The 26,363-nt window shown below is 45.6% G+C and overlaps 1 protein-coding gene across 5 annotated transcripts in view; it reads left to right on the top strand.

Annotated features, from left to right (window-relative positions):
* NF2 (neurofibromin 2) overlaps positions 1–26,363 on the top strand; it is a 48,776-nt gene that overhangs the window by 6,268 nt on the left and 16,145 nt on the right. For all 5 annotated transcript variants that reach the window (XM_039332529.1, XM_039332528.1, XM_039332530.1 and 2 more), the window contains 12 exons: positions 6,893–7,018; positions 8,323–8,445; positions 10,831–10,914; positions 15,422–15,490; positions 16,205–16,287; positions 16,524–16,599; positions 17,013–17,147; positions 19,329–19,403; positions 21,869–21,982; positions 24,609–24,731; positions 25,285–25,502; positions 25,865–25,970. In XM_039332529.1, the coding sequence (XP_039188463.1) occupies positions 6,893–7,018; positions 8,323–8,445; positions 10,831–10,914; positions 15,422–15,490; positions 16,205–16,287; positions 16,524–16,599; positions 17,013–17,147; positions 19,329–19,403; positions 21,869–21,982; positions 24,609–24,731; positions 25,285–25,502; positions 25,865–25,970 (1,332 nt within the window). The remainder of the gene's footprint in view (positions 1–6,892; positions 7,019–8,322; positions 8,446–10,830; positions 10,915–15,421; positions 15,491–16,204; positions 16,288–16,523; positions 16,600–17,012; positions 17,148–19,328; positions 19,404–21,868; positions 21,983–24,608; positions 24,732–25,284; positions 25,503–25,864; positions 25,971–26,363) is intronic.

The raw sequence follows: 26,363 nt of genomic DNA, 5'->3' as shown, positions 1-26,363 counted from the left end.
TCAGTTCAGTACAGGGTGTTCTTTCTGATGAGTTTCTGCTTTGCAATTTGTCCTCTGGTTTCCCTCAGACCAGCCCTGATATTTTCCAAGGCTTCCTCATTGTAATTGCCAGAGGAGCAGTTACAACATCACTTGTGGAAAAAAAGGACTGTATTCCCGGAGTGATGTTTCCCACGTCTGCCAAATTTGCAAATGACTCCTGTTGCAGGTTAATAAATAACGTACACCCTCTTAATAGATTCCCACACCCCTCCGATCTGACAAGGACCCCAGACAAAGCCTCTCTCCCCCCCTCCCCATTTCTTCCTCCCAGCGCTGGCTGGATTTTAAGTACTTGTTCCTGTTTACTTAAAAACATTTATGCGAGGATAAATTACAAGAGCTGTTGCATTTAGCAAAGATCGTAAATCCCCGAACCTGCAAAAACATGAGCCGTGCCTCCCTTCGCTTCTTTTAATCAGGGAGTTTCTTCACGTATCCTTCCAGGACTTGCAAATAGAGCTAACAAGCCATGTTCAGATAAGGCTAATGGAATATGACACCTGCAAAAGGACATTTGTATGCCTGCCAGGCGTTCTTGGGGGACCGCCAGGGGGACCTCGCCTTGTGCCCCCCCCCCCAGATGGTGTTAATGGTCTTGCAGTTCAATTACGGGTCTGTCTCTAATGCAGCCTATTTTAGTTGGGGATTGTAGCTGTGTAATGCAGATGATCCTCGACTTAAAACAGACCTTTTGAAGTTACAACCTGCCCGAAATAGGGGACTTAGGACCCAGATCTGAAGCTCTAATGATGGGATCCTCTTCCATTTCAAGTGTGCAGCAGCATGGCGACATGTACAGCCATTCGCAGAATAACAGAGTTGGAAGGGCCCTTGGAGGTCTTCTAGTCCAGCCCCCTGCCCAAGCAGGAGACCCTATACCATTTCAGACAAATGGCTGTCCTGTCTCTTCTTTAAAACTCTTTCTACTTGTGACCTCATTTTATGACAGCTTTGCCCAAAACTGGCAACGTAGCGAACCTACTTAAGAACTGCCATGTTCGCTTAATGACAACTGCAAAAAAACCCCAAAAATGGGTTGGTCATATTTTACAACCCATGCAAATAATGTCTGTTGCAGTCATAACTTGAGGACTATCTGCAACTTTTTGGCCACAAACTAGAAGATTATGGCTGGGAAGGCAATTTTCAGATTGCCAGCCTTCCTTCTGGATGGCGTGATCTTCACCCAATGCATTTTTTCGGTCTTAGATTTGGAGGCTTGCATTTTAATTCCTGTTTCCTACTGGAAAAAATTCCTTCGCCAGCAAGTTTCTACCTCCAAAGAACGATGGTCACCACATGGGCTTACGATTGACGAATTCCATTACTGACCACAGGTTGGGATCTTCGCTGGCTGCTGAGCCCATAAAATGCAAGAAACTCAGCCAGTCTTCATTAAGTCCCTCACCCCCCCCCCATTATCCTGTCCTTAATCAATTCAGGGTGATAGCAGCAAGACACGAAATCAATACGTGGACCTCAGTGCGATTTACAGTCGCCATGCTATCTTCAATTGAGGAAGGAGCCCAACCGTTTTGTTATTGTCTATGTCAATTTGTACTTTTATCGTATCCGTGCCATGGATTTTCTGGGCAGATCCCAAAGGAACAAAAGCACAACAATTAAAGAAGGACTCAAGTCATTTATTCCACTTAAAAAGTCAAGAGGGAGGAGGAAGTTCTAATCTCTTGATAGATCCTCCGATAGTCAGATCTAAGTTGCCTGGGACTCTATTAAAGATTTAAGTCTCTTAGGGGCAACCAGAACATGGCTTTAAGCAAGCTTATCAGGCAAGCCTGGTGTTGTGTGAGCTGAACTATGGCACTTTGCAATTTGTCTTCTAACAAAGAAGGCCACATTGGCAAGGGAGGGAGAGCAGGACAGGCTGACGGGCTTTGTAGTCTGGTGCATTTGGAATTTGTCAGGTTGATTTGGAATATCTCTGTTGGCAGATTCTGTCCATCTGTCCCTGGCCTTTATTGACTGGGACTACAGCTCCCAAAATTCCCAATCGTTCTGGATAATAGCACTAGCACTTAGACTTATATATAGCTTCATAGTGCTTTACAACCCTCTCTAAGCGGTTTACAGCTGAGGTCCCCAGGGACCAGTTCCGTGGAGAAAGGACCAGAGGGTGCGTGGTTTTGTGTGCTGCCTGCATCCCACGGATGGGGCTTTGCTTGTTTGTGCGGTCCGGTGGCTGGCATGCTGCAACCCAGTACCAGTCCACGGACTGGGGGTTGGGACCCCTGGTTTACAGAATCAGCATCCTTCCCCCCCAACAATCTGGGTCTTCATTTTACTGACCTCAGAAGGATAGAAAGCTGAGTCAACTTTGAGCCGGTCAGCATTGAACTCCTGACAGCGAGCAGTGAGTTAGCTAGCAATACTGCATCACCATGGCTCTTATAGCTAACATTTGCTAAATTTCCCATTCATCTGTTTTGGCTGTGTAAAAATCTGTTTACCTGGTCCTTTTCTGAGTGTCAAAAGAATGGAATCCAAGGAAGGAGAGAATCGGTGTTTGATCTTAGGTCGGGTAATTAAATTGCAAAAAAAGAAAATTGGTTTGCAAAGCTCCAACTCGGAGCCATCTCTCCGTGGCCATTAAATGGACCTTATTCCACTGATGAGCAAGCCTGAAGCTTAATAACCTTAGGAATCATAGAGATGCCAGTTAGAAGTGTCTGACAAATAAGGACGTGCTCTGAGGTCTGGAAAAAGGTTGGACACACAGTTAAGTCCTCAACTTACAACTATTCATTTAGGGACCGCCCGAAGTTACAATCAAGGCTGGAAAAAGGGACTTAAGACCGTTGCAGTATCCCCACAGTCATATGATATTTGGACACTGGCGTGTCTTTGTGACCAATTGCACGCCCTGTTCTGGGGGTCACGTGGCCACCATTTTGTACTTTCCCAGCTCAGCCCAGCTTGGCTTCCAACAATATCGGACGCCAGAGTCACTTAAGAGCTGCAGGGAATTCGCTTAACAGTTGTGGCTAAAACAAACAAATAAACAAACAGACAAACAAACAAACGGCCTCCAAATGTAGCAAAACTCACTTCCCCACCGCCTTGCTTAGCCCCAGAACATTTTGGGCCCGGTTGCTGTCTTGCAATTCAAGGCAAAACACACAATGGGCTTCCCTGGGTTGTTTTTTTTTTTTTTCCCTCTCCCCACCCCACTTTCTCGGTCCCCTCGAACTGCAGCATTTTAATGTTTTCCCCGAACTTAATTATAAAGACTTTGCAGCAGCTTACATAACACGGCACTTCATTTGCAATCAGGCTGGGCTTGAATTTGGGCGAGGGAGGGGGTCGAATTCCAGGGAGGGAGGGAAGGGGGCCCTCCCCTCCCTGTCCTTCCGAGCAAAGCACAGCTGGAGTTTGAAAGCACCGATTCCTCTGGGTACCGGACTGCATCTGTGGATGCAAAGCCTTTCCTCTGCCTGAGCATCCCCGTCGTCTGTGGTCTGCCTCTTCGCTTGTCAATCTTTCCCTTTAGAGCCATGACAGTAAAGACAAGACTTTACTGGGGGAGGGGGGAGAGGAAACACTGCCAACAGAGGTGTAGGGGGTACCTTAGTACGAAACAAACCTCCTTTGAGGAATATCAATCCAGTATCCCATGCTTTCTCGCCATTTTTTTAGAGCCGGACATGAGCAAAGGGAATTAACTCAAGCCGTTTGCAAACAGATGCATTTGCGTTCTCAGTGCTGAATTAGGTGCACCCACAATGGCCTTCATTGTGGTTTATTTAGCCACGGTTTATTAAGCCTCCCCCCCCCACCCGACAGTTTAGCCATGTGAAGTGTGAATTCAGCCTTTGGTGCCGCAGTAGCAGGTTGTGTACAAACCCCTTTGCAAAAAGCACGGTGCCGCTTTTGCACAATGGGATACTCTGGTGGATAACAGAATAACAGAGTTGGAAGGTCTTCTAATCCAACCCTTTGTTCAAGCAGGAGACCGTGTGCCATTCTGGACAAACGTCCAGTCTCTTCTTAAAAGCCTCCAGGGATGGAGCACCCACAACCCCTGGAGGCAAGCACTAGTTGATTGTTCTCACTGTCAGGAAATTCCTCCTTAGATCTAGGTTGCTTCTCTCCTTGATTGGTTTCCACCCGTTGCTTCTTGTCCTGCCTTCAGGCGCTTTGGAGAATAGCTTGACTCCCTCTTCTTTGGGGTAACCCCTGAGATATTAGAACACTCCTCTCAGGATACCAGAGTCCTTCTCTTCCTTAGACTAGACAGACCCAATTCCAGCAACCATTCTTTATATGTTTCAGCCTCCAGCCCCCTAATCATCTTCGTTGCTCTTCTCTGCACTCTTTCTAGAGTCTCAACATCTCTTCTGCAGGTCCCTCTTTGCACGTGGGAACGCTGTTCAACCTCATTGTTCTGTTCCTCTTCTAGCACATCAGGAAGGTCCTGGAGCAGGACTTAGCCCTTCAGTTTATTGCTCCTTAAATTACTGCAAAGTAGGAATTTGGGCCGAGATTCTTGGTCTTAATTCTCCCTTTTCTTTTTCTCCAGATAACTTTTTTTAATTGATTTGATCTGATTCGTTTGCTGCCCATCTTGCTTCGAGGGGACTCTGAGCAGCCTGGATTCTTTAGCCTTGTGTTCTTTTTGCACGGGGGGGGGGGGAGGACAAAAAAGGGTGAGACGGGAACCCTCTTCGCCCTTTTGCAGCCAGAAGTTGTCGCCAGGGGGCGGTGTGTGATAACAACTGCCGGGCATTGAATAACACTAAAGCAGAACAAGCCAAATCACCTTTCAGGATGAATATTGATGCTATGCAGGTGATCCTGTTGAAGAGGGGTGGGGGGGGGGGGGAGAGGAATGCTATGCCAAAACCTAGGACTCTTGCCTGGTTTCGAAGCCTCTGGACTCCTGCATTTACTTCTTTGCTTTCATGCAATTGTGGTCCCCCCCCCCCATCCCGCTCTTTCCTAAGCAGTGTTTCAGGTCCTAGTGAGGTATAAAACGATCTGCATTCCTCTGAAGCAGGGGTCCCCAACCCCAACCACAGCATGCCAGCAACCGGTCCGCACAAACAAGCAAAGCCCCATCCGCGGGATGCAAGGCAGCACACAAAACCACGCACCCTCCAGTCCGTGGAAAAACCTCTCTCCACGGAAGCGGTCCCTGGTGCCCAAAAGGTTGGGGACCTCTGTTCTGAAGGACTGTGGCTTTAGCAAAAAAAACCAAAAACCCTTGGCTTTGTGAATCATTTAGAATCGACCAAGTTAACGTTAAGCATTTAGAAACATTTGTAAATTGCTTCCCCATCTCAACGTGTCTTCTCTTGCCTTCTGATGCTTCCTTGTTGTGTATCAGAAGGCAAGAAAAGAAACAACGGATGGAAACTAATCAAGGAGAGAAGCAACCTAAAAACTACCAGTAAGGAGAAGTTTCCTAACGGTGAGAACAATTAACCAGTGGAACAGCTTGCCTCCAGACCTTGTGGGTGCTTCATCACTGGAGGTTTTTAAGAAGAGACTGGACAGCCCCTTGTCTGAAAGACCTCTTGCTTGGGCAGGGGGTTGGACTAGAAGACCTCAAAGGTCCCTTCCAACTCTGTAATTCTATGCTCTATGTATCTAGTACATAGTTTGTAGGAGCTCAGCTTTGAAGAAAAGCAATAACTCGGTTAGTTTTCCTATCTTCATATTTCCGCAGCATTTCCTTTACACTGCTCTTCTCTCGCATGCCTTAAACTATGGATGTGTTCATTGACACCTGTGTATATTGGATGGAGGTTACCCACCTGAAACATAAACAGGGATTTAAATGTATGCCCTGCTAGATAAGGTGAAGCAGGATAATGCAATCATGTTTTCTACCTGCAGAGGACTTTTTTTTTCCTCACCTGCATTTTGCTGATAAGATGGATCTGTTTCTTGTGCAGAAAGAGGTTAATAAAATACAGCGCAGGCTAAGGCTTCCGGATGTAGTGGTGGAAACTGGGCAACTTGTTGAAGATAGTCTTAGAGCAGTGGTTCTCAACCTTTCTAATGCCGCGACCCCATAATACAGTTCCCCATGTTGTGGTGACCCCCAACCACTTATACATCACCGGGTGCCAGGGGGTGGCCAAAGAAAAGGGGGAAAAAATGGCAGACAGCCTTGTTTGGCGACCCCCATGAAATGGTCGTTCGACCCCAAATGGGGTCCCGACCCACAGGTTGAGAACCACTGTCTTAGAGGGTCCTCACCAATACATGTGTTCGCCTTCAGGAAATTTCTAGCACTAATAATGACTGAACAGATGGGAAGACAGATGTACCGCATATAGGAGCCCTAACTCCTGTGAAATGGAAATTCCCCCAAAATTTAGACTACTTTTATTCACAAGTCGTAGCCATTGCAATGTCCCCGCAATCATGTGATCGTGATTCCCAGTGCTCCCTGCTGTCTTCCCACAAGGAAACTCAGTGGGGAAACCAGCAGGAAATCAGAAGTCACTCCTGCTCCATTTTTCCAGCCCACGGTCATTTTAATAATTAAATATTGACTTATTATTAATGTTTGTTTGCCACTACAATTAATTTTCCTGATTATGATATATACTCTTCTTAGATGGTTATGTTGATTCATCCTCAGCATTGGGGTTAAAAAAAACATACGGTCAGCCTAAGATTTAATGTTCATTCTGGTCATATCAAACTGTTACATCTTTCTCTTAAAGGATGACACAGAGTTGTGTAGTAGAGTCATACCTTGGCACTTGACTGCTTCAAAACTCATCAAATTATTTTGAAGCAGAAATTTTGTCCCGGCAGAACAAACTGAAAGCAACTTGGTTTCAGAAGAGGATCTTCTAACTTTTGTTTCCTGGTGCAGGTGAAATGGAAAGGAAAGGACCTCTTTGACCTGGTGTGTAGGACTTTGGGACTCCGTGAAACATGGTTCTTCGGACTGCAGTACATGATTAAAGACACAATAGCCTGGCTCAAAACGGACAAGAAGGTAAGGATCTGCCTTCCCCTTTCAAAGCATGAATATCCAGAATGTCCAGAGGTCTCCAACATTATACATAGCATTAAACCATGATTATCCTGGGTGGATTCAGCAAACCACAACAGCTGAATGGCGATAAGCCATATACTACATGATGGCTTAAGGCAAACATGGGTTCTTTCTTTGCATGTGCATGGAGACAGCATTTTAGTAGCTTACAAAATTCCCACCTCAAAAGGGCAGAGAAATTGTAACCATCGGTTCTTACCGACCACAATCAAAAAAGTCTCCCAAGGAATGGATAAAACAGTTTTGGGAGCTACCTGGAGGAGCAGCGAATACGTGCCGCACCTTGGTCTGTTTTCAAGCTGCCGGAATTGGGTAACATTTGATCCCAGACGCCTTAATATTAGGAGATGCCCTCAATGTCAGCTCCTCTAATTGGACACGTCTGCACAGGCTAATGAGACTCTTCGGTGTCCACCGGAGCATCTGTGGAAGGCGACATTGTGCTTTGTGGTCACCACGAGCACCTTGTGCGTTCACGTCCAGCTGCCGCTCCCTAATTAGTAAGGATTCTGTGTCTTTGGAGCCTCTGAAAGTAACAAACTTTAACAGAAGAGCAAAGAAAAGATGGCAGATGGTGGCCAGGGCTGATTTTAGATCGAGGCGGATCAACGGGAATTTTCTTTCTTTCTTTCTTTCTTTGGAAAATTTATATAGCCGCCTACTGGCTCTTAGCGCCTCTAGGCAGCTTACAAATAATAAAAAAAAAAAACCCAGTACAGGTAAGTCCTCGACTTATAACCACAGCTGAGTCCCACATTTCCGTGGCAAAGTGAGGAATTTGTTAAGTGAGTTTTGCCCCACTTTAGGACTTTCCTTGCCACTTCTGTTCAGTGAATCGCTGCAGTTGTTAAGTCAGAAGTTCGCCAAAGGGGATCATAAAATCAGGATGGCCACCTGAGTGACCTGCTTTATGACCATCACTACTTGTGACTGATGGGCAGGCCCCTGACAGTCATAAGCCGAGGGCTACCTGTAGCTTGCTTGCTTGTGCATTAGTGTCAGACTCGCCAGAACTGACCCTGCCTAGCAAGATGCTGGATGCTCACTTGTTTCTGGATTTGAGGAGATGGTTGTGATTTTAAGCCATGGTTTATGGTTTATTACATCCTGCTGATGGTGGCTTGTTCCCTAAACCATGCGTGAAGCCAACCAGCTGCTGTCTTTCCATGGCTGAAGAGAGCAGCAGTAATAAAAGATAGACGCTGGGAGATTTGGAGAGCTTCATCGGAGGTCTCCTTCTGCAGGTGCTGGACCACGATGTCCCAAAGGAGGAGCCGGTTACTTTTCACTTCCTGGCCAAGTTCTACCCAGAGAATGCAGAAGAAGAGCTGGTCCAGGAAATCACCCAGCATCTGTTCTTCCTACAGGTGAGGCCTTTTATAAGGGGGACTAATACCTGCCCAGCTTCCAGAGGTGCATTTTCAGGTTACGGTTTCCACTTTGGCGGGAAGAACAGAAGTATTTGGAAATAGCAGGGGACATGGGACGTCAAAGGTTGAGATTCCTGTACAAAAGGAATTGTGTTTCTATTGTGAGATGGCACATTTGGTTCCCTACCTTATAAACCAGGGTTTCTGAACCTCGGCGGCTTGAAGACATGTGGACTTCAACTCCCAGAATTGAAGGGAATTGTGGGAGTTGAAGTTCACACAACTTCAAGCCGCCGGAGTTGAAAAACCTGGCTATATTTATGTGACTTCAACACATCTGGAGGACCCAAGCTAGATTGGTGGATCTAGATTAATGGAACTTGGCCGGACGAGGGTCAAACATAGGTCTGAAGCCATCTTCATTTAATAGGATTGTTCCTTTTGTTTTCAAGGGGAACCTACACAATCGGTCAACAACCACAATTTCAGAAAATCTCGCCTTTGCACCAGGCCTCCTGTGTTTCAAGGAGACCCTTGGCTGAATTTATCTTCTTTTTCTTCCCAGCTGTAAATCTGAAATCTGTAAATGATGAAGGCTATCAGTGTGCGAGACACATGGATATTGCCTTTTGATACATAACATTTGAGTCTCACCGATTACACGGCTTCCTCTAACAGACAATCCACATTATTTATCGCTGTGTTTGTTTTCTTCGTTTTGTATCCACTTTTTCCTCCTGGAGCTCAAGGCAAAATTCACAACGTTTACTTTTTTTCACAAGAACAGCTTTATAGGACAAGTTAGCTGTTAAGGGAGCTTCTGTGGCTAAGGGGAAATCTGAGCCTACATCTCCTTAATTCTAATCAAACATCGTAACCATTGCATTGAAAAGTAAGGTTTGACATTTAGGCAAGAAAAACCAAATGCACAAGTGTAGAATAGGTGGTACCTGGCTCAACAGTAATAACTGTGAGAAGAATCTCGGAGTCCTAGTGGACAATCCCTTAAATATGAGTCATCTGTGTGTGGCAGCTGCCAAAAACGCCAACACCGTGCTGGGCTGCATTAACAGAGGGATCGAATCAAGATCACGTGAAGTGTTAATACCACTCTATAATGCCTTGGTAAGACCAAACTTGAAATACTGCATACAGTATTGGTCGCCATGATATAAAAAAGATGTTGAGACTCTAGAAAGAGTGCAGAGAAGAGCAACAGAGATGATTAAGGGAGGATAAAACATGGACAATTGCAGGAATTGGGGATGTCTATAGAAAAGGAGTAGGGGGTGACATGATAGTGTTACAATATTTGAGGGGCTGCCACAAAGAAGAGGGGAACAACTTATTCTCCAAAGCACCTGAAGGCAGGACAAGAAGCAACGGATGGAAACTTTTATATTTGTACAGAGTGCATGATACAACATCTGGAAAAAATCAACTTATGCAAGGGAATCCATATGTATCTACAAACATCTTGGGTTAATAAGTGGCATATAACACTGCCTTGATGTTATCTGAGGTCTAACAAATAAATACAATCCAAGCTTAATTGGAGCTTAGAACAAAATCACTGATATTCTGGCCCCAGTTCTTTAAGTCACTATGTTCCTGCCAGGATATTGCAAATGCTCTCTGGTATTAAAAAAAAAACAATTAAAATACTTAAAAAAAAAAAGGACAGACCCAGCCAAAACAAGCTTGGTTTTTCCTTTCCTAGAGGTACGCTATGCATTTCTAAAGAGCTCTTAAGAATATATTAAATCTTTAATTTACATATGTATTAGAAACTAGAGCAGATCAGGCTTCAAACCATGTTGCGGGGAAGAAGAAAAAAAAATCTGTTCCCTATTTGTGGCAGAGAGAATAAAATGAGATTGATGATTGTGCTAAGCCGTATCTGAGCAGAGGTGGTTAAAAGAATAGTGAAATAAAAGTAGAATCGATTTAGATGGGGGACACCTAATACAGCTTGCTTTGTCTTAGCATCCCTTAAAATCTTGCTTTTCAGATGGTGCTCGGATGAAGGTTTTGTTTTTCATTATGCACATTGTACCTGTTCATGTTTTATGCTGTTTTAACATAGCTGTGCAACCTCTTTGGAAGTTCTCTTTTGGGAGAACTGGAATGTTCTCCCAAAACATTCCTGTTGCATCCTGGTTCTGCAGCTTGTATTTCTAAAAGGGTGAAACTGGGCAGGAGTGTTTACCCCAGCATGTATCCCTCAGTGTTCAGCGAGGCTTAGTAATATGTGTACATCCAGGATGGCAGCTTAAGAATTATAATTGATAATTAACTGGCTGGTTGGAAGCTGCTTTGAAGAGGCATGAGACTACCTGCTCAGCCCTTCACCAGCTTGCATTTCTCTGTTGCCTCGTTCAGGTAAAGAAACAGATTTTGGATGAGAAGATCTATTGTCCTCCAGAGGCATCTGTCCTTCTAGCATCCTATGCTGTGCAAGCCAAGGTAAGGCCTGGTTCATCATTTATAATATAATAATATAATTATAACGTGAAACAGTGGATGGAAACTAATCAAGGAGAGAAGCAACCTGGAATTAAGGAGGAACTTCCTAACAGTGAGAACAATTAATCAATGGAATGGCTTGCCTTTAGAAGTTGTCCAGTTCATCACTGGAGGTTTTTAAGAAGAGACTGGACAGCCACTTGTCTCACAATGGCATAGGGTCTCCTGCTTGAGCAGGGGGCTGGACTAGAAGACCTCCACTGTCCCTTCCAGCTCTATTCTGATTCAGAATTGATTGCCTCTTTGACCCGTCTTCCAAAGAGTGGCCTTTATCTTTCAAATGCTGAATCTTGTCCTGATGGGTTTGTTCTCCTACGTCCTAAATACTTCCATTCTCCACCACCCAGTCAGAACTGAAGAAGCTTCTTAGATGAGAAGCGAAATGTCTCCAAGGAAAAAACCAAGGAAGTCCAGTTGCCTTTTGAAAAAGCACCTTTGGGACAACCATGACCTGGATGACAGAGAAGCTCCATAGATTGTATCACCACCAGGATACAGGTGGTGTCGTATTTCCCCCCCCCCCTTGAGAGTGGTCTACATCTTGATGGTTTGGGTGGTCCTTTCCAAGTTAGAGGTGGTGAATTTCTGGGCAGCCTCTTTCTTACAGCTGTTCTTGTTCATTTTCAGAAGGGCTTCCTCTTTCCCCTCCATTTATCTCCTCCTCCATCCGTGGAACAAACACCAGGCCAGGCCGCTTGTCAGTGGAGACATAAATATTGATAAATGATCATTGTTAATGAGCGGTGTCCTTTTTTTTTTTTTTTGCTGTTTACGCAGGCTGGCTAATGCACCTCTGGTTTTGCTCTTAAAAATCACAGCGTTGGGTTGAGTGGAAATGGCTAGTGAGGACGGATGAATCCCTTAATAAAGGTTTACAGAGGGATATTGTATTGCCACCCCCGCCCACCTGATTGCGTGACCTGCTATTAATCCACATGGACGAGCATTTGTCTTGTGCTTTATTGCTCCCTGCACATCATGTCCTTGAGCGAGACGGGGTGTGTGTGTGTGTGTAGCAACTTTAATTGGCAAAAAGCCACTTTCTGGGGCAGACTTTTCGTTGCTGCTACCTGTTGGACTCCGAAGTGATTATTTCTGAGTGCACCTTTCTCCCTTCCCTCCCTTTTTTCTTTTTGCCACTTCTTTTACAAAACATACAAAGGACGTGAGAACTGGTTCCAGGGTAAGGCTCATCTTAGTCCAGCATTTGGTTTGCATCCCTCGGGGCTGCTTGCAAGAAGGAGGGGTAGACATTTATTTAAATATTTGTTAAATTTGTATGCCACCCAACTCGCTCCAAGAAACCAGTAACTAACAAAATAAAACGATCAATATGAGGGCCAGTTTGGTTCGAGCGCTTAAGGTGTCAGGCTAGAATGTGGGAGACCGGGAGTTCTAGTCCCGTTCTTAGTCATCTTCAAAAGTGAACCCGTTACAGGCTCTTCGATTCGGTAGTTTCTCAGTTCTGGCAAAAATCTTTCTATTCCTTATTTGTTGTTTCTAAAATCCAACGCACACCACGGTATCTCAAATACAAGTGGAAACAATTTTGGTCGGTACAAGAAAAAGCAGATGTCTGGGTGACAGAATGATAATCTACAAGTATAAACATAAATATGAATCAGTGTTCTTTCGAGAAGAACCGTTTCCCTGGTGCTTGAAAAAGTGATTTAATTGAAAAGCTTTGCGTGGTGTTTTTTTTTCTCTCCTCCTTGCAAGTTAGCTGCTTTTTCAGCCCAGCATCTCTTGAAATATTTATGTTCCGCTTTGTCTCTTCGTCCCAACTTTTTGAACCTGGAGCCCAATTCATTTGGAAAATCTCTTTTAATCTTCATTAACCAAAAGCCTGTTTGGGCTAATGGTTAAGACATCAGGTTAGAAAAGCCAGAGATGGTGAGTTCTAGTCCTGCCTTAGGCATAAAAGCTTGGTGGCTTTAGGCCAGTCACCAGGAGACGGTGAGTTCTAGTCTTCCCTTAGCATGAAAGCCAGCTGGGTGACGTTGGGCCGATCACCAGGAAACAGTGAGTTTTAATCCCGCCTTAGACATGAGATCCGGCTGGGTGACTTTGGGCCAATCACCAGGAGTTTGGGAGTTCTAGTCCCACCTTATGCATACACACGATAATCTGGGCTTTTGGTACACGGGTGACTTTAGGGCGTTGCGGCTTGTTTTAGACAGCTAAAATCCAGATATCGCCCTTCCTTTGTATTAACTTCTTGGGGGTGGCCGTCCTGTTCCATTCAAACGGTGGTGTGTGTGTGTGTGTGTGTGTGTCTCATGGCTTGAATGCTTAATATGCAAAGTGATTGCTTCCCTGGCTATCTGAAGGGTATCGGTCTTTGATGATGGATTGCATGAACTCTCACGAATAATGATTCGGTACTACTTTGTAACCCAATTTAGGTAAAAGAGCTTTTGGCAGGCAGACAGGCTGTCTGTCTGAAAGGCTTCCGCCTGCCCCCGAGCTGAGTCTTGCCTTCAGTGAAAGTCCTTCACACAGCAGTCAAGTTCATTCAGTAGAACCCACCACAGGGAAGGATGGAGGCTTCCCCTCCGAAGCTGTAAAAGGGTCCGGGGGGGGGGGCTTATTTCTTAATGCTTCCTGTTGGAACCGAGACAGAAGCCAATGTTAAGTCATCGCTGTGGTCAGGCTAGACAGGAGAGGTAGGCTGCTGGACCTGACTCTGGAAGAAGAGAGCGGAACCGTGTCTCTGGAGATTCTCCATCATCCAGGACGTGGTTGCCTTCACAGGTGCTTTTCCCAAAAGGCAACTGGACTCTCTTTGTTTTTCCTTGAAGACGTTTCGCTTCTCCTCCCGGAAGCTTCTTCCGTTCTGACTGGATGGTGGTGAGTCAGTCAGAATGGATGAAGCTTCTCGGATGAGAAGCAAAACGTCTGCAAGGAAAAAGAAAGGAAGCCCAGTTGCCTTTTGGGAAAAGCACCTTTGAGACAGAGTAGAACCGTGTTCCTCAACCGTAGCAACTTGAAGATGCATAGACTTCAACTCCCAGAATTGATCTGCAAGAAGCCCCTGACTCTGAGCAGAGAGACAAGCAGAAACTTTTGGAAATTACCAGCAAGTCATCCCACATCCTGGTAGTAAGAAGATTCTGAATTACTGCAGCCAGTTAACTGTCATGCCTAAAGTGGAACTAGAACTCACCATCTCCTGGTGATTGGCCCAAAGTCACCCAGGTGGCTTTCATGCCTAAGATGAGACTAGAACTCACCGTCTCCTGGCTTCTAGCCTTTAAGCACTACACCAAACCAGCTCAGCAGATTGATTTTAGGAACCAGCAAACTTGCAGAAGGAGTAATTATATGTAGATGGACCTCCTCTTTCAGACCTAATGTGCTACAATACAGCTTGTGCCTCTCTGGATACGAAGGGGGGAGGGAGGCAGGGAGGGTTGTACTTAACAGAGAAGCCATTCCTTTCTTTTCTCCTCCTTTCCACCTTTTTCATCATTCTGAATCCAACCACGGTTATCTCTTTGTGTTAGTGAAGCCTTAGATGTTCATTTTCTTCTGCAGGTCCCATCAATTTCCCAAGTCTTGTCCTTTCCGTAAGAAAAGAAGAAGTCGGATCATTACTGGGCCATTTTCTTTTGTGTTCCACTTCTGCAGACCCGCCATAAATATTGCTTTGATGTGAACTGCTCTACTTCTGTTTTATTTACTTCCAAAGATTTAAGGGTTATCCCAGGAAAGCTTCAGAGCTGGAACCAGCGGAGGCTCAATAGGAATTTCAAAGGATGGGGTTTGCTATCTCTGTCTGGCTCTCTCTCTCTCCCCCCCCCCCCCCCAAGTGGAATCAGTTACATAATAGACAGCCACTGAATGCAGTCCCCCCTCCTTTCCTCTTCAGTTTTAATTAGCTGGATAGGAGCCGAATGCAACATGAGCCCCTCTGCTTTTGTCCGTTGGCTAAAAAATGAATCCGCGCACAAGATCCTTTTAATGGCCAGCTTCTTTAAAACAGAATCTTAATTGTGGAAAGGCGGAGCACCATCCATTTTGTAGCAGGATGAGGAAGAAGCTCGTTGACCTGTCCTGTTCAGAGTTTGCAGGAAGGGCTATGCCAGTTGCCCATGTGACTTTAGGGGGAACTTGCTGTCATAATTCAGATCCGGGTCCCAAGTACCTTTTTATGAGGTCCAGTGTAAGTCAAGGACTTCCTGTATTGTAAGGATACAAGGGTAAAAGGACTTCTGCTATCATAACGCAGAGAGAACAATATAATGTCAGCAGGAGACTGGAGAATCAAGTTTTCTCTGCTGTTCGGGGATATTTGTGGATATTTTGATAGGCTACGACTTTACCTTCCCTAACAAAGAAGACACCAGTGGTCCAGAAGGATTCTGCAGCTACCTGGGCTCTTTTGGGGACCTGTCCACATATTCTCACAACCGTTCTAACCCCAGAAACCCCTCTGTCTTTGCAGTATGGGGACTACGATCCCAGCGTTCACAAGCGCGGCTTCTTGGCCCAAGAGGAGTTGCTTCCAAAACGGGTAAGCACGATGGATCTCACTCCCTCAGCTCAGCTGAGACTAGTGGAAGGGGTCTGCCATGGTGGGGAAAATGCATGATGTGGCTGATACCGTCTTTTCCAATTGGGCAGCTTAGTGACCAAACCGAAAGATGGGGACATCGCTGAGTGAGCCACGTGTTTGAGGCACGTGGCTCACACAGCGATGCCCCCATCTTTATTTGTTTATTTTATAAATAAAGCCACATGCTTTATTTTCCAAAGCCCCGCAAGGCAAGACAGGAAACAATGGATGGAAACTAACCAAGGAGAGAAGCAACCTGGAATCAAGGAGAAACTTCCTAACAGTGGAGAACAATTAACCAGTGGAACGGCTTGCCTCCAGAAATTGTGGCTGCCCCATCACTGGAGGCTTTTTAAGAAGAGTCTGGACAGCCACCTGTCTGAAATAGTATAGAGCAGGGGTTGGACTAGAAGACCTCCAAGGCCCCTTCCAGCTCTGTTCTGATTCTTAAGGTTGAATTCCAAACTTCATCCAGCTTTGATTTATGACGGTGTTTCTCAGCCTTGGCAACTTTAAGCACGTGGGCTTCACCTCCCAGAATTCTGGGAGCTGAAATCCATGTGCCTTAAAGTTGCCAAGGTTAAGAAACACTTGGATTGTGATATCGGATCACTTGAGACAAACTCATAGCCAGGCAAGGTTGAGCTGAGTTTAGGTTCTTTTTTATCCTAGGTGATAAATCTCTACCAGATGACTCCAGAAATGTGGGAAGAAAGAATCACAGCCTGGTATGGCCAACACCGAGGAAGAGCCAGGTGAGTGACTTAAAAGGGACAAGTAAATACAGGTAGTCCTCAACTTTTGCTGCAAACCTTTGTCACCTTGGCTGGAAAACAAAAGTCTCCATCTTCGGAGAGATGATGGGATCTGCTGCACCTCTGAAGCGTGTTTGATTTGTGTTCCTGGGTGCCTGCCAGATGCTTTCTCTTCTTTTTTGGGTAAAGGTTTGCCACCCTAAAAACTTCCTTCTCACACCCCTCTCCCTTTGCAGGGATGAAGCAGAGATGGAGTACTTGAAAATAGCTCAGGATCTAGAGATGTACGGCGTGAATTACTTTGCCATCCGGGTAAGTACGTCTAGAAATACACCGTGCGAATTTACTTTGCAGTTACTTTGGGTAGTTTATAATGGAACAGAGCATTCAGGCTCAGCAGCTGAACCCTGGTCCCCTTTGCTCAGAAGCGTTCTGTGCTGCTCCGTGGCTTCTCCGTTGTAGCTTCACCTGCAAGCCAGAAGGAGATTTCTGAAGGGGAACAAATGAGTCACTGGCACTGCGGTCCACACACGGAGTTGGAAAGCTCCTCTCTCTCTCTCCCTCCTCCCCCTCCCCCTCCTCCTTTTAACCAGGTTAATGCAGCAGAACCTCTGGGCCAAGGTGGGAGAGAGTTAAGGTGCAATCCGTGTACCTGATGTGCTGCACGGCTTCAAGTGAAATGAAGTCTTCCCCATCCCACTCCCTTTTTCCCCCCTTCCTTTTAGAACAAGAAGGGGACAGAGCTGCTCCTGGGGGTTGATGCGTTGGGCCTCCACATATATGATCCAGAAAACAGGCTGACCCCCAAAATCTCCTTTCCTTGGAATGAGATTCGCAATGTCTCTTACAGCGACAAAGAGGTAGGCCTGAGCTGTATAAACACGGTAGAAAGCAACAATAGTTTAGGTCGTGGTTTTGAACACCTGCCTGGTTAAAATTTATGTGAAACCTTCTCTTGTGTTGGTGCCGTTGAGACAACAAATAATACAGGTATTTCTCAATTTAAGAGCACAATCAGGACTAGTTTCTGAGTGGTGGAGTCATTAAGAGTGCACTCTTCACGGCTGATTTTATGACCATTTTTTGGGTGCAGTTAAGCGAATCTGGCTTCCTCCAATAACTTTGTTTATTATCAGAAACCTGCTGGAAAGGTTGCAAATAGTGATCTCGTAACCACAGAGGCTGCAACTGTGGTTGCAAGCTGCCAAGCCCCCAAATTTTGGTCAACGTGACTCAGGGATGCTGCAATGGTCATAAGCACGGGGACTGGTCGTAAAGCCCCCCCCCTTTTTTTAGCACTGTCCTAACTGAACGGTTGCTAAACGGATGGCTGTAACTTAAGGACTACCTGTACATGGATTTCATCTCTTAGAAATCTCCACAGTAGTTACGCTAGGCTGAAATCCCACTTTCGTGGAGGGAGGGTGTCCTGGGTGCAAAAAATTAATCTGGAACTTAAAAGCGTATAAAGGAAGTTCGGAAGCTCTCTCTTCCGGAGGTCATCTCGATTTTGGATCGATTTTGAATTTTTTCCTTCCTCCCTCTGTATTTAAATAAGTCTCTGGCTTCCCATTTTGAATTGAACGTTTCCTGGCTGTGCTTAAATTAAGTTGACCCCACTTTCCCAGCTCTCTCCTCTGGTTTCTAATTGCCCTTTCTACTGTGTTTATGTATAGCGGCACAATTGGAGTCCTGGCTCTCCAGCAGCACTTAAAGTGAAGTTTCTGAGTGCTGCCTTTAAAATCCAGAGGCTTCGAATTTGGAATATGAATAGCAGCCTTCGTGTACTGGTGGGGGATCGGTGACCTTTTTAAGACAGGCAGAGCACTTGTTTCATTAGCAATGGGAAAAGGATGAAGAGGATTGTGAGATAGATGCTAACTAGTGCTGGCAAAAAAAAGTCCCAGTTTGGAACGTTCACGCTGCTGAATGCTTAAGCCCTGAATTGGTGATGTTTCTTTTAAAGACATCCTTGCATCTCTCTGGAATACAGGCAGTCCTCGGATTAACAACCACAGTTTGGACTAAAATTTCCACCGCCTGAGCAAGGCGGTTGTAAAGGGAGTCACACCCCATTTTATGACCTTCTTTGCCACGGTTGTTATGCAAAATCACTGCAGAGATTCTGTGAATCGCAGGGCTACTAAGCCAACTGACTCATACCTACGACTATTGCGGTGTCCCGGGGTCATGTGATCCCTTTTGCAACCTTCTGACAACCCACATCAATAGGGAAGCCACTTAACAATTAACAAGTGCTGGGATTCACTTAACAACTCTAGCAAGACAGGTCGTAAAAATTCACTTATCGAGTGTTTCACTTAACAACCTGTATAATACCCATTTAGCATGCTTGCATAATTCTACAGACTAAAAGGAAGCCATTGAGACCTGGGTCTTCTTAATGTCAGAATCCCCAGCCCAGCAGCACTAGAAAGCTGGAAATCTCTGCCTCAGCTCTTAACAGGCCCGTCTTTCAAGCGATGCTGCTGTCGCCTTTGATCATGGCAATGAAGGCTTGCAATGAGGTGACCACAAGACAGATCTGACACGATGGGATGAAGCCTTAAGAACGGGCCCTTGGCGCATGGGGAGGTGTTTAATCTAGTACAGGAATTGCTGAACAGTTGCCTGGAATTGAAATGTCTTTTCTTTGTCCATTGTTGGCAGAAAATTCAAGATGTGGGATTAATTTTGGGTTGGGGGGGGTGTTTCTCCCCTCATGGGAGCCAGAATCAAAAACAGCATTTCATTCTCCAACTGTCAGCTAAATGACAAAGCGAACATCACTTCTTTTTTTTTCCCTGTAAGATGAACCATGCTGATCTTTTCTCTAAATGCCAACAATTAGAGCATTTCCTTTTTCTCCCAAGAAAACCTTTGTAGGTGGAACAGGGGTTTTGTTTTGTGTGTGTGTGTGTGTGTGTGTGTGTGTGTGTGTATGTGTGTGTGAGAGAGAGAGAGGGGGGGGGGGAAGGAGAAGGAGAAAAAGAGAGAAAGAAAAAGAAATGTACCCAAAGCTGCTTTTGTTTCCCATCTAGTTTACAATAAAGCCTCTGGATAAAAAGATCGACGTTTTCAAATTCAACTCCTCCAAGCTGCGGGTGAATAAACTGGTAGGTACCGTGTCATCGTTACGTGGGAGCAATTTCTCCTGAGTAGAGAAAGGTGCCCATTTTCCCTTTTTTTCACCGGGACATGCTTGCACGCTGCAGATACAAACAGGTAAACCTAAGGTAGCCTCCAGAGGTTTGCAGCTATCTGACAAGCCACAGCCAACACTCAACAACACAGGCCCCCCAAAATGAGATTTATTTTTTTTCTCATATTCTAGCTCAGGACTCTCCAAACTTGACAACTTGTGGACTTCAACTCCCAGAATTCCTCAGCCAACCGTGCCCAACACTCATCATTTGACTGGGATGGTATAAGGCAGGGGTCTTCAAACTTGGCCCCTTGATGACTTGTGGACATCAACTCCCAGGATTCCTCAGCCAGGCACGCGTGCCTGGCTGAGGAATTCTGGGAGTTGACGTCCACAAGTCATCAAAGGGCCAAGTTTGAAGACCCCTGCTCTAGAAGTTGTGGATGCTTCATCACTGGAGGTTTTTAAGAATTGACTGGACAGCCACCTGTCTGAAATGGTATAAGGTCTCCTGCCTTGAGCATGGGGCTGGACTAGAAGACCTCCGAGGTCCCTTCCAGCTCTCTGATTCTGTGCTGTATGTTCATAACAAACCACCCCGCCCGTATATTGTTTTCCCCTTGGCTTCTGGAAAAAGCTGTCAGGTTCCCCCATTGCCTACTTGGCTTTCCATGGTTCTTCTATAAACCGCCAGGATGACAGGGCACTGGCAATTACCCTAATAAGCAAGGAGCAAGTGTCGTGATTTGCCAGCCTCTGCTTTGCACACCTCTCTTGCAAGGCATATTATTTTTCTGGCGGATTTGGGAGAGAGGACAGGACGGGGTCTGTTTGGATTTTGGTAAGTGGCTCTAAATCTTGAGCACAATGCCAACTTGACGAGGAATAATTCACTGTTGGTTCAAGCAGCAGGGCTTTGTTTGAGAATCCTTTCCGAAATTGGCCTCTTTGGAGCGCTGGGAAAACAACATGCCTTTTGGATGAAAGATTCCTAATAGCCGCTCTTGGCTCCTGGCTGCATCTAGTTAGCGTGGTCAGAGTCCCACTGGTGAACTTTTCTTTGAAGCCTGTGCCTGTTTTAGCTGAAGTTTTGGCAGCGCCTGGCCTGTTGATGGATTGAGGAGGCTTTGCCCCATCTCAGGAGAGATGGCTAGTTTTACCCTCTTTTTTTGGGGGGGGGGGTCTGTGCAGTTTGCATCACAGTAGCAGGAGCTGCAAGGTTTAATCGGAACATCATCTTAAATCCATCCTCCTGCCTCTCTTGCCAGCAGAAACCGGCTTGGGGAATTCACTGGTGCTCCTCACTTGAGCGAATTCTAAATTTAGCTTGAAAAGGGAGAAACTAACAATTCAGGAAAAAGAATCCAGGATTAGATCTGGGGGCGGGGGGGGGGGGAAGGTCTGGAAAGTCTTCTTTAAATATATCTGCACGTTGAGAAAAATCTCCAAGAATTGATGGTTCCTCCCTCCCAGTGGGAAAAAAGGACCTGAGCATTGAGCACACACCAATTCTATGCAATAAAATAAAAATAAAATAAAATCCCAAAGTCCTCGACTTACAACTTGTTCGTTTAGTGACGGTTCAGAGTTAACAACGGCCCTGTAAAAAAATGACACACGACCATTTTTCACAGGTTGCAGCATCCCCAATGGTCACGTGATCAGAGTTCAGACGCTCGGCAACTGACTCGTATTTATGACGGTTGCCGTGTCCTGGGGTCACATGATCCCCTTTTGCGGCCTTCTGACAAGCAATGTCAATGGGGAAGCCCGATTGACTTAACAACTGTGTTGCTCACTTAACAACTGCAGTGATTTACTTAACAACTGTGGCCAGAAAGGTCGTAAAATGGGGCAAAATTCACTTAATTGTCTTGCTTAGAGACAGAAATGTTGGGCTCGGTTGCGGTCGTAAGTCGAGGACCACCTGTATCTATCTGGAAAAGTCTCATTTTTAGTCTCTCCTCTGCAGAGCTTCCTAAAGTGAGACTGACCCCATCGCTTATCTAGCCATCGGGGATTCAAAGTCACACCCTTCTGGTAATGGGACGTTGCAGGGAAGACAAAAATAGCCCACATTTATTTCTGGAGAGCATTTAGACCCTCTCCGAGTGGGCAGATGGACACAGCCTGGGACAGAAACCAGTATTCCATCATTCCCTGGAACAGTCCGTTCTCAGAACGTTGCAATCTGCATTTCCCTCTGATCCAGTTTTGCAGTACTGAATTAAAGTTTGATTCAGTTGTCTTTAGCAGTGTGAAGGGACTGGTCGTAAGAGTTCTTGGGCTTCACCTGTTTACTCTTGTGAGTCTTGGGACAGACCCATTGTCACCCAGCTCCCGGGGATGGGTTAAGAAAAGGCATTGTTCACACATGGGGTGATGGTGTTAACAAGGACTCAGCCAGTTTGCTTCCTTTCTCATTGGCTGCCATAGATCCTTCAGCTCTGCATCGGCAACCACGACTTGTTCATGAGGAGGCGGAAGGCCGATTCCCTCGAAGTCCAGCAAATGAAAGCCCAGGCCAGGGAGGAGAAAGCCAGGAAGCAGGTGAGAATCTTACCAGATCAAACAAAGGTGGTCTGCATTCACAAAAGCAGAGCCAGTTTTGATTCTTCAGCTCTGAGAGGGTGTATCCAATCAAGTTTTAGCTTTGGGGATTTAATTGCCTTGCGGGATCCTTTCCCTGGGTTCGCTGGCCAGATTTTCAACAACTTCTCTCTAGCAGAGTGTGTGAGGAGACACACCCTGCTAGAGAGAATTTCCCTGAGGACGGGGTCTGGCATGAGTCCAAAAGCTTGGAAGACCGAACCCCAGTGACCGATTCAGGTTGGATCTTGCAACATTATCCTGGGACACCTATATTCGCCTTCATTCGTAACAAAGAATTTGGCTCGGAAGAATCCCCATGGGTCTTCCTTGATTTGGGCCTGACACATGGTCAGTGAGGAATCCTGGGAGTTGAAGTCCACACATGATGTGATGGAATGCCTATGGAGATTCCCAGTCATCTAGATCATGGTTGTCCCAAAGGTGTTCTTTCAAAAGGCAAGTGGACTTTACTTTGTTTTTCCTTGAAAAAGTACCGATCATTGAAGAAACAAAACAGGTCACCGTGAAAAACTGGGCAAACGCTTGGATTTGGGGGTGCTTGTGCACCCTTGCTTTTCATACTCAAGTGTACCCCAAATGGAGAAGGAGACGTTTTCTGCCCCAACTCTCGTTTCCCTCTTTCCTGCTCTTTGCTCGCACATCCCTTCCATCTGTTTTTGGTGTGAAGATGTTGATTGTACGCACGTACGCACAAGCAGGTGCTATGGAGCACTTTCTAAATACCTCTCCTCTTTCTGTTACTCTTCTCCAGATTTGGGAGAGGGTGGGTGGGTGGGTGGCAGAGGCAGGGAATCGGTTACTGGGAAAATGGGACCCTAGCAGGAGGAGTTGTGCACTCCTCTTTCCTAATGAAGCGATAACGAACGGTGCAGCGATGTGCGGCTGCATGCTGCCTGCATGCTAATGCGGGGCTTGGCCTCCTTTATCCCATCTGGCAGATGCAGCACAGAGCAGTCTGCAGCAGGGAGCCAGGGAGTGCATCTCTGCAAATTGGATTGTATGAATCATGCTTACCATGCTTTCCTCCTTGCTGAAGCCCACACAGCTAATCTGTGTGGTGCTACGCAGAATATTGATTGCCCCTTTTGGGTAAGCTGTTAGCGAGCCTGAGAAGCAGCAGCTGATTGTCTTGGGTCTTAGAGAGGCCCCCAAACGTTACAGGTGTCTTCGATTAAAGCACTGGGTTTCCTTAGGGTGAGGATCCTAAGCCATCTGGGTTTAGGGCTTAGCTCAGCAGGCATCTGGCATCCTTCTAGGTCCCTCCAGGAGGGCTGAGTTGGAGGTTGAGATCCTCTTTGGCTCCTGCTGTGGACAATCGAGCCCTTCCACAGGCATCTCTTGAGCTTTGTCTGGAAGGAGAAATTACAAATGAAGGCAAATATGTACATGTTCCAGGATAACATTGCAGGAAGGAGAATTGTTCACCTTGAGTCAAGTTGGCAGGCTGGGAAAGAGACTCAAGACAAGCTCCTAAGATGCTTTCAAACCTTCCTTGAACTCAAGGTGGGCTTCGCGAGGAGCAAACTATTGCCAAGAACTTGGCAAATGGTTTTCAGAAGAAGGAAGCCTGTTTCTGTTGATAGGAAGAAGAACAAAAGCTTTGGGAACAAATGAATTTGGCAACGGGGCTGGGACTGGCTCCTTTGCAGGCCCCTGGCATCTCTCCACCTGTTTGTGCCTCGTTGCAAAGAAAGAAGGACCTCTGAAATCCTCCTTGCATTTTTCTTTTCATTCTTAGCAGCCTAGAATATAAGTCTTCTTGGGTGATTTAGAAAAAGGCAGCTCACCATCTTGTGAAACCTTCAGCATTGGACGTCCTGCAATTTTAACTTTTTAAGAAAAAATAACAGGAGAAGTTGCTGTGGTTACGGAGAAAAGCTTCTGGTGTGGAAGCAAGGAAAGTTGCCGAGTCGAAACGCCCTTTTCTAGCCCATTGGCACCTTACGTTTCTTTGTCTTTCATGAACGAGATGGTGCCTTATCCAGTGTCTATTTACGAACTTATTAAAGGACTGTTTATTTTCAGAACTGGCTGATAGAATATCCAAGTCTCTATTTTAACTAGGAAGAAGTTGATAGCATCTCTGGAAAGTTGAAGGAAAAGTTGGAACATAAGCAAAATTTGTGAAAGGTTTAAGGTATTCTTACTTCATTCAGGCAGAAAATGTCATGCCTTATATCAAAAATTCATTAACGGAACTCCTTAGTGAAACTATTAAAATTTACCTTCTAAATCTGGATTACAGAAATAGAACTGGGCTCCTTGGTGATCTCTGAGCTTGATTATTTGCTTGCGGATGTTTCATTACCAAACTAGGTAACGCCATCAGTGCTATGATGAAGTTGCTTAGTTTGGTAAAGAAATGGAAAACCACCAAGCTTGGAGAGCACCAAGAACCTCACCATTCAACCCTTAGATACAAACATTCTTTGCCATTAGAACCAATTGTGCCAGACAAATATCTGAACTGTATGATTTCCATAGGCGTAGTAAATTGAATCTGATCTGCATTTATTTGCTATTTTTAATTCTTCTTTCCCCCCCATCGCTCTCTTTTTTCTAGATGGAGCGCCAGCGTTTAGCCCGAGAGAAACAGATGAGAGAAGAGGCCGAACGCACAAGGGATGAGTTGGAGAGGAGACTTTTGCAGTTGAAAGAGGAGGCTACGATGGCGAATGAAGCTCTGGTAGGTCCTTCAGATGCTCCTACAGGTCCAGCCTACCTAGGAAGAACACAAAATCTTCCTGCGGAAGGGATGTTTCATCCAGGATAATTAGTGAAGGATGTGCATGGCTTGTTTGAGGCAACCGTCACAAGTACGAGTCTGTTGCCAAGCATCCAAATTTTGATCATGCTGCACCGGTCATAAGTGTGATAATAATAATAATAAACTTTATTACGGTCGTAGACCAGCAATAGCCATCACTTTTTACGATATATTAAATAATAATAATAAAAATAGTACTAACATTAATAGTAAATAATAACATCCCTGTTAAGAAAATACATGCTCTCAAAATGTTAGGGTCACTCCCTAATAATTATAAGTGTGAAAAAAGTCCCTTTTTTTTCAGTGCCGTTGTAACTTCGGTCACTAAGTGAACTGTTGTAAGTCAAGAACTATCTCTATTTTAAAGGTTTAGAATTCATTCCCGTCCCACAGTTATGGGAGTTTGTCCAAACTCCCGCTCACGTGTCAGACGTCGTGGGTGTCTTAACTCTCCATCCTTCTCGCCCAGATGAGATCGGAAGAAACGGCCGACTTGCTGGCCGAGAAAGCTCAGATCACCGAAGAGGAAGCCAAACTGCTGGCCCAAAAGGCGGCCGAGGCAGAGCAGGAAATGCAACGGATCAAGGCCACAGCGATTCGGACCGAGGAAGAGAAGCGATTGATGGAACAGAAAATATTGGAGGCCGAGATGCTAGCGCTGAAAATGGCGGAGGAATCTGAACGAAGGTGGTACCTCGGGGAGCTTGGACCTGCTTGATTTAACCTCTCTTGATTTCTTACGTAGGAATGTTGGATCCCTTTAACTTCAGGGAAGGAGTTACTCACCCTCTTTTAGAGTAGTGAAAGTTCTGCTCCCCAAAACCGATTTGATTTGTTTGTTACCTGCAGCGTCTTTTCTCAGAGTTTTCCAACTTTACTTTTTAAGAATCGGCTACCAGAGAGATAACAATCCTCCCCTTCACTGGTTTTGCGTTATGATATTGATAGGACGTGACATGGCTTAATCTTCGGAGAGACGAAGCATGTTGGGGAGGGTAAGTGCTGGTCTGGGTCTGACTCTGGATTCTTCTTTTCTCGACTGCCTGCAGGGCAAAGGAGGCTGATCAACTCAAGCAGGATTTGCAAGAAGCTCGTGACTCTGAAAGGAGGGCCAAGCAGAAACTTCTGGAAATTACCAGCAAGTCATCCTACGCAGTAAGAACATTCTGAATTACTGCCTTCTTTTTCCTGTCGAGGACGCCAGACTTTTAATTCTTGTGGAGATGCCTGGGTATCCTCCAGATCGCTGTTTCTCAGCCGTGCCAACTTTAAGATGGGTGGATCTCAACTCCCAGAATTCCCCAGCCAGCTATCTTAAAAGTTGCCAAGCTTGAGAAACTCTTGTTTGAGACGAGTGGACTTTAACTTCCAAAATTCTTAGCAGGGACCATGTTGGCTAGGGAATTCTGGGAGTTAAATAGAACGGCCAGAATAGCACTTACTGTAGACTTATATACCGCTTCACAGTGCTTTACAGCCCTCTCTAAGCGGTTTACAGAGTCAGCCTCTTGTCCCCCAACAATCTGGGTCCTCGTTTTACTGACCTTG

This window comes from Crotalus tigris, unplaced genomic scaffold (genome assembly GCF_016545835.1).
Source record: "Crotalus tigris isolate CLP2741 ecotype Arizona unplaced genomic scaffold, ASM1654583v1 scf7180000024461.5605484, whole genome shotgun sequence".
Classification (NCBI taxonomy): Eukaryota; Metazoa; Chordata; class Lepidosauria; order Squamata; family Viperidae; genus Crotalus; species Crotalus tigris.
This window is presented reverse-complemented; position numbering and strand designations above follow the sequence as displayed.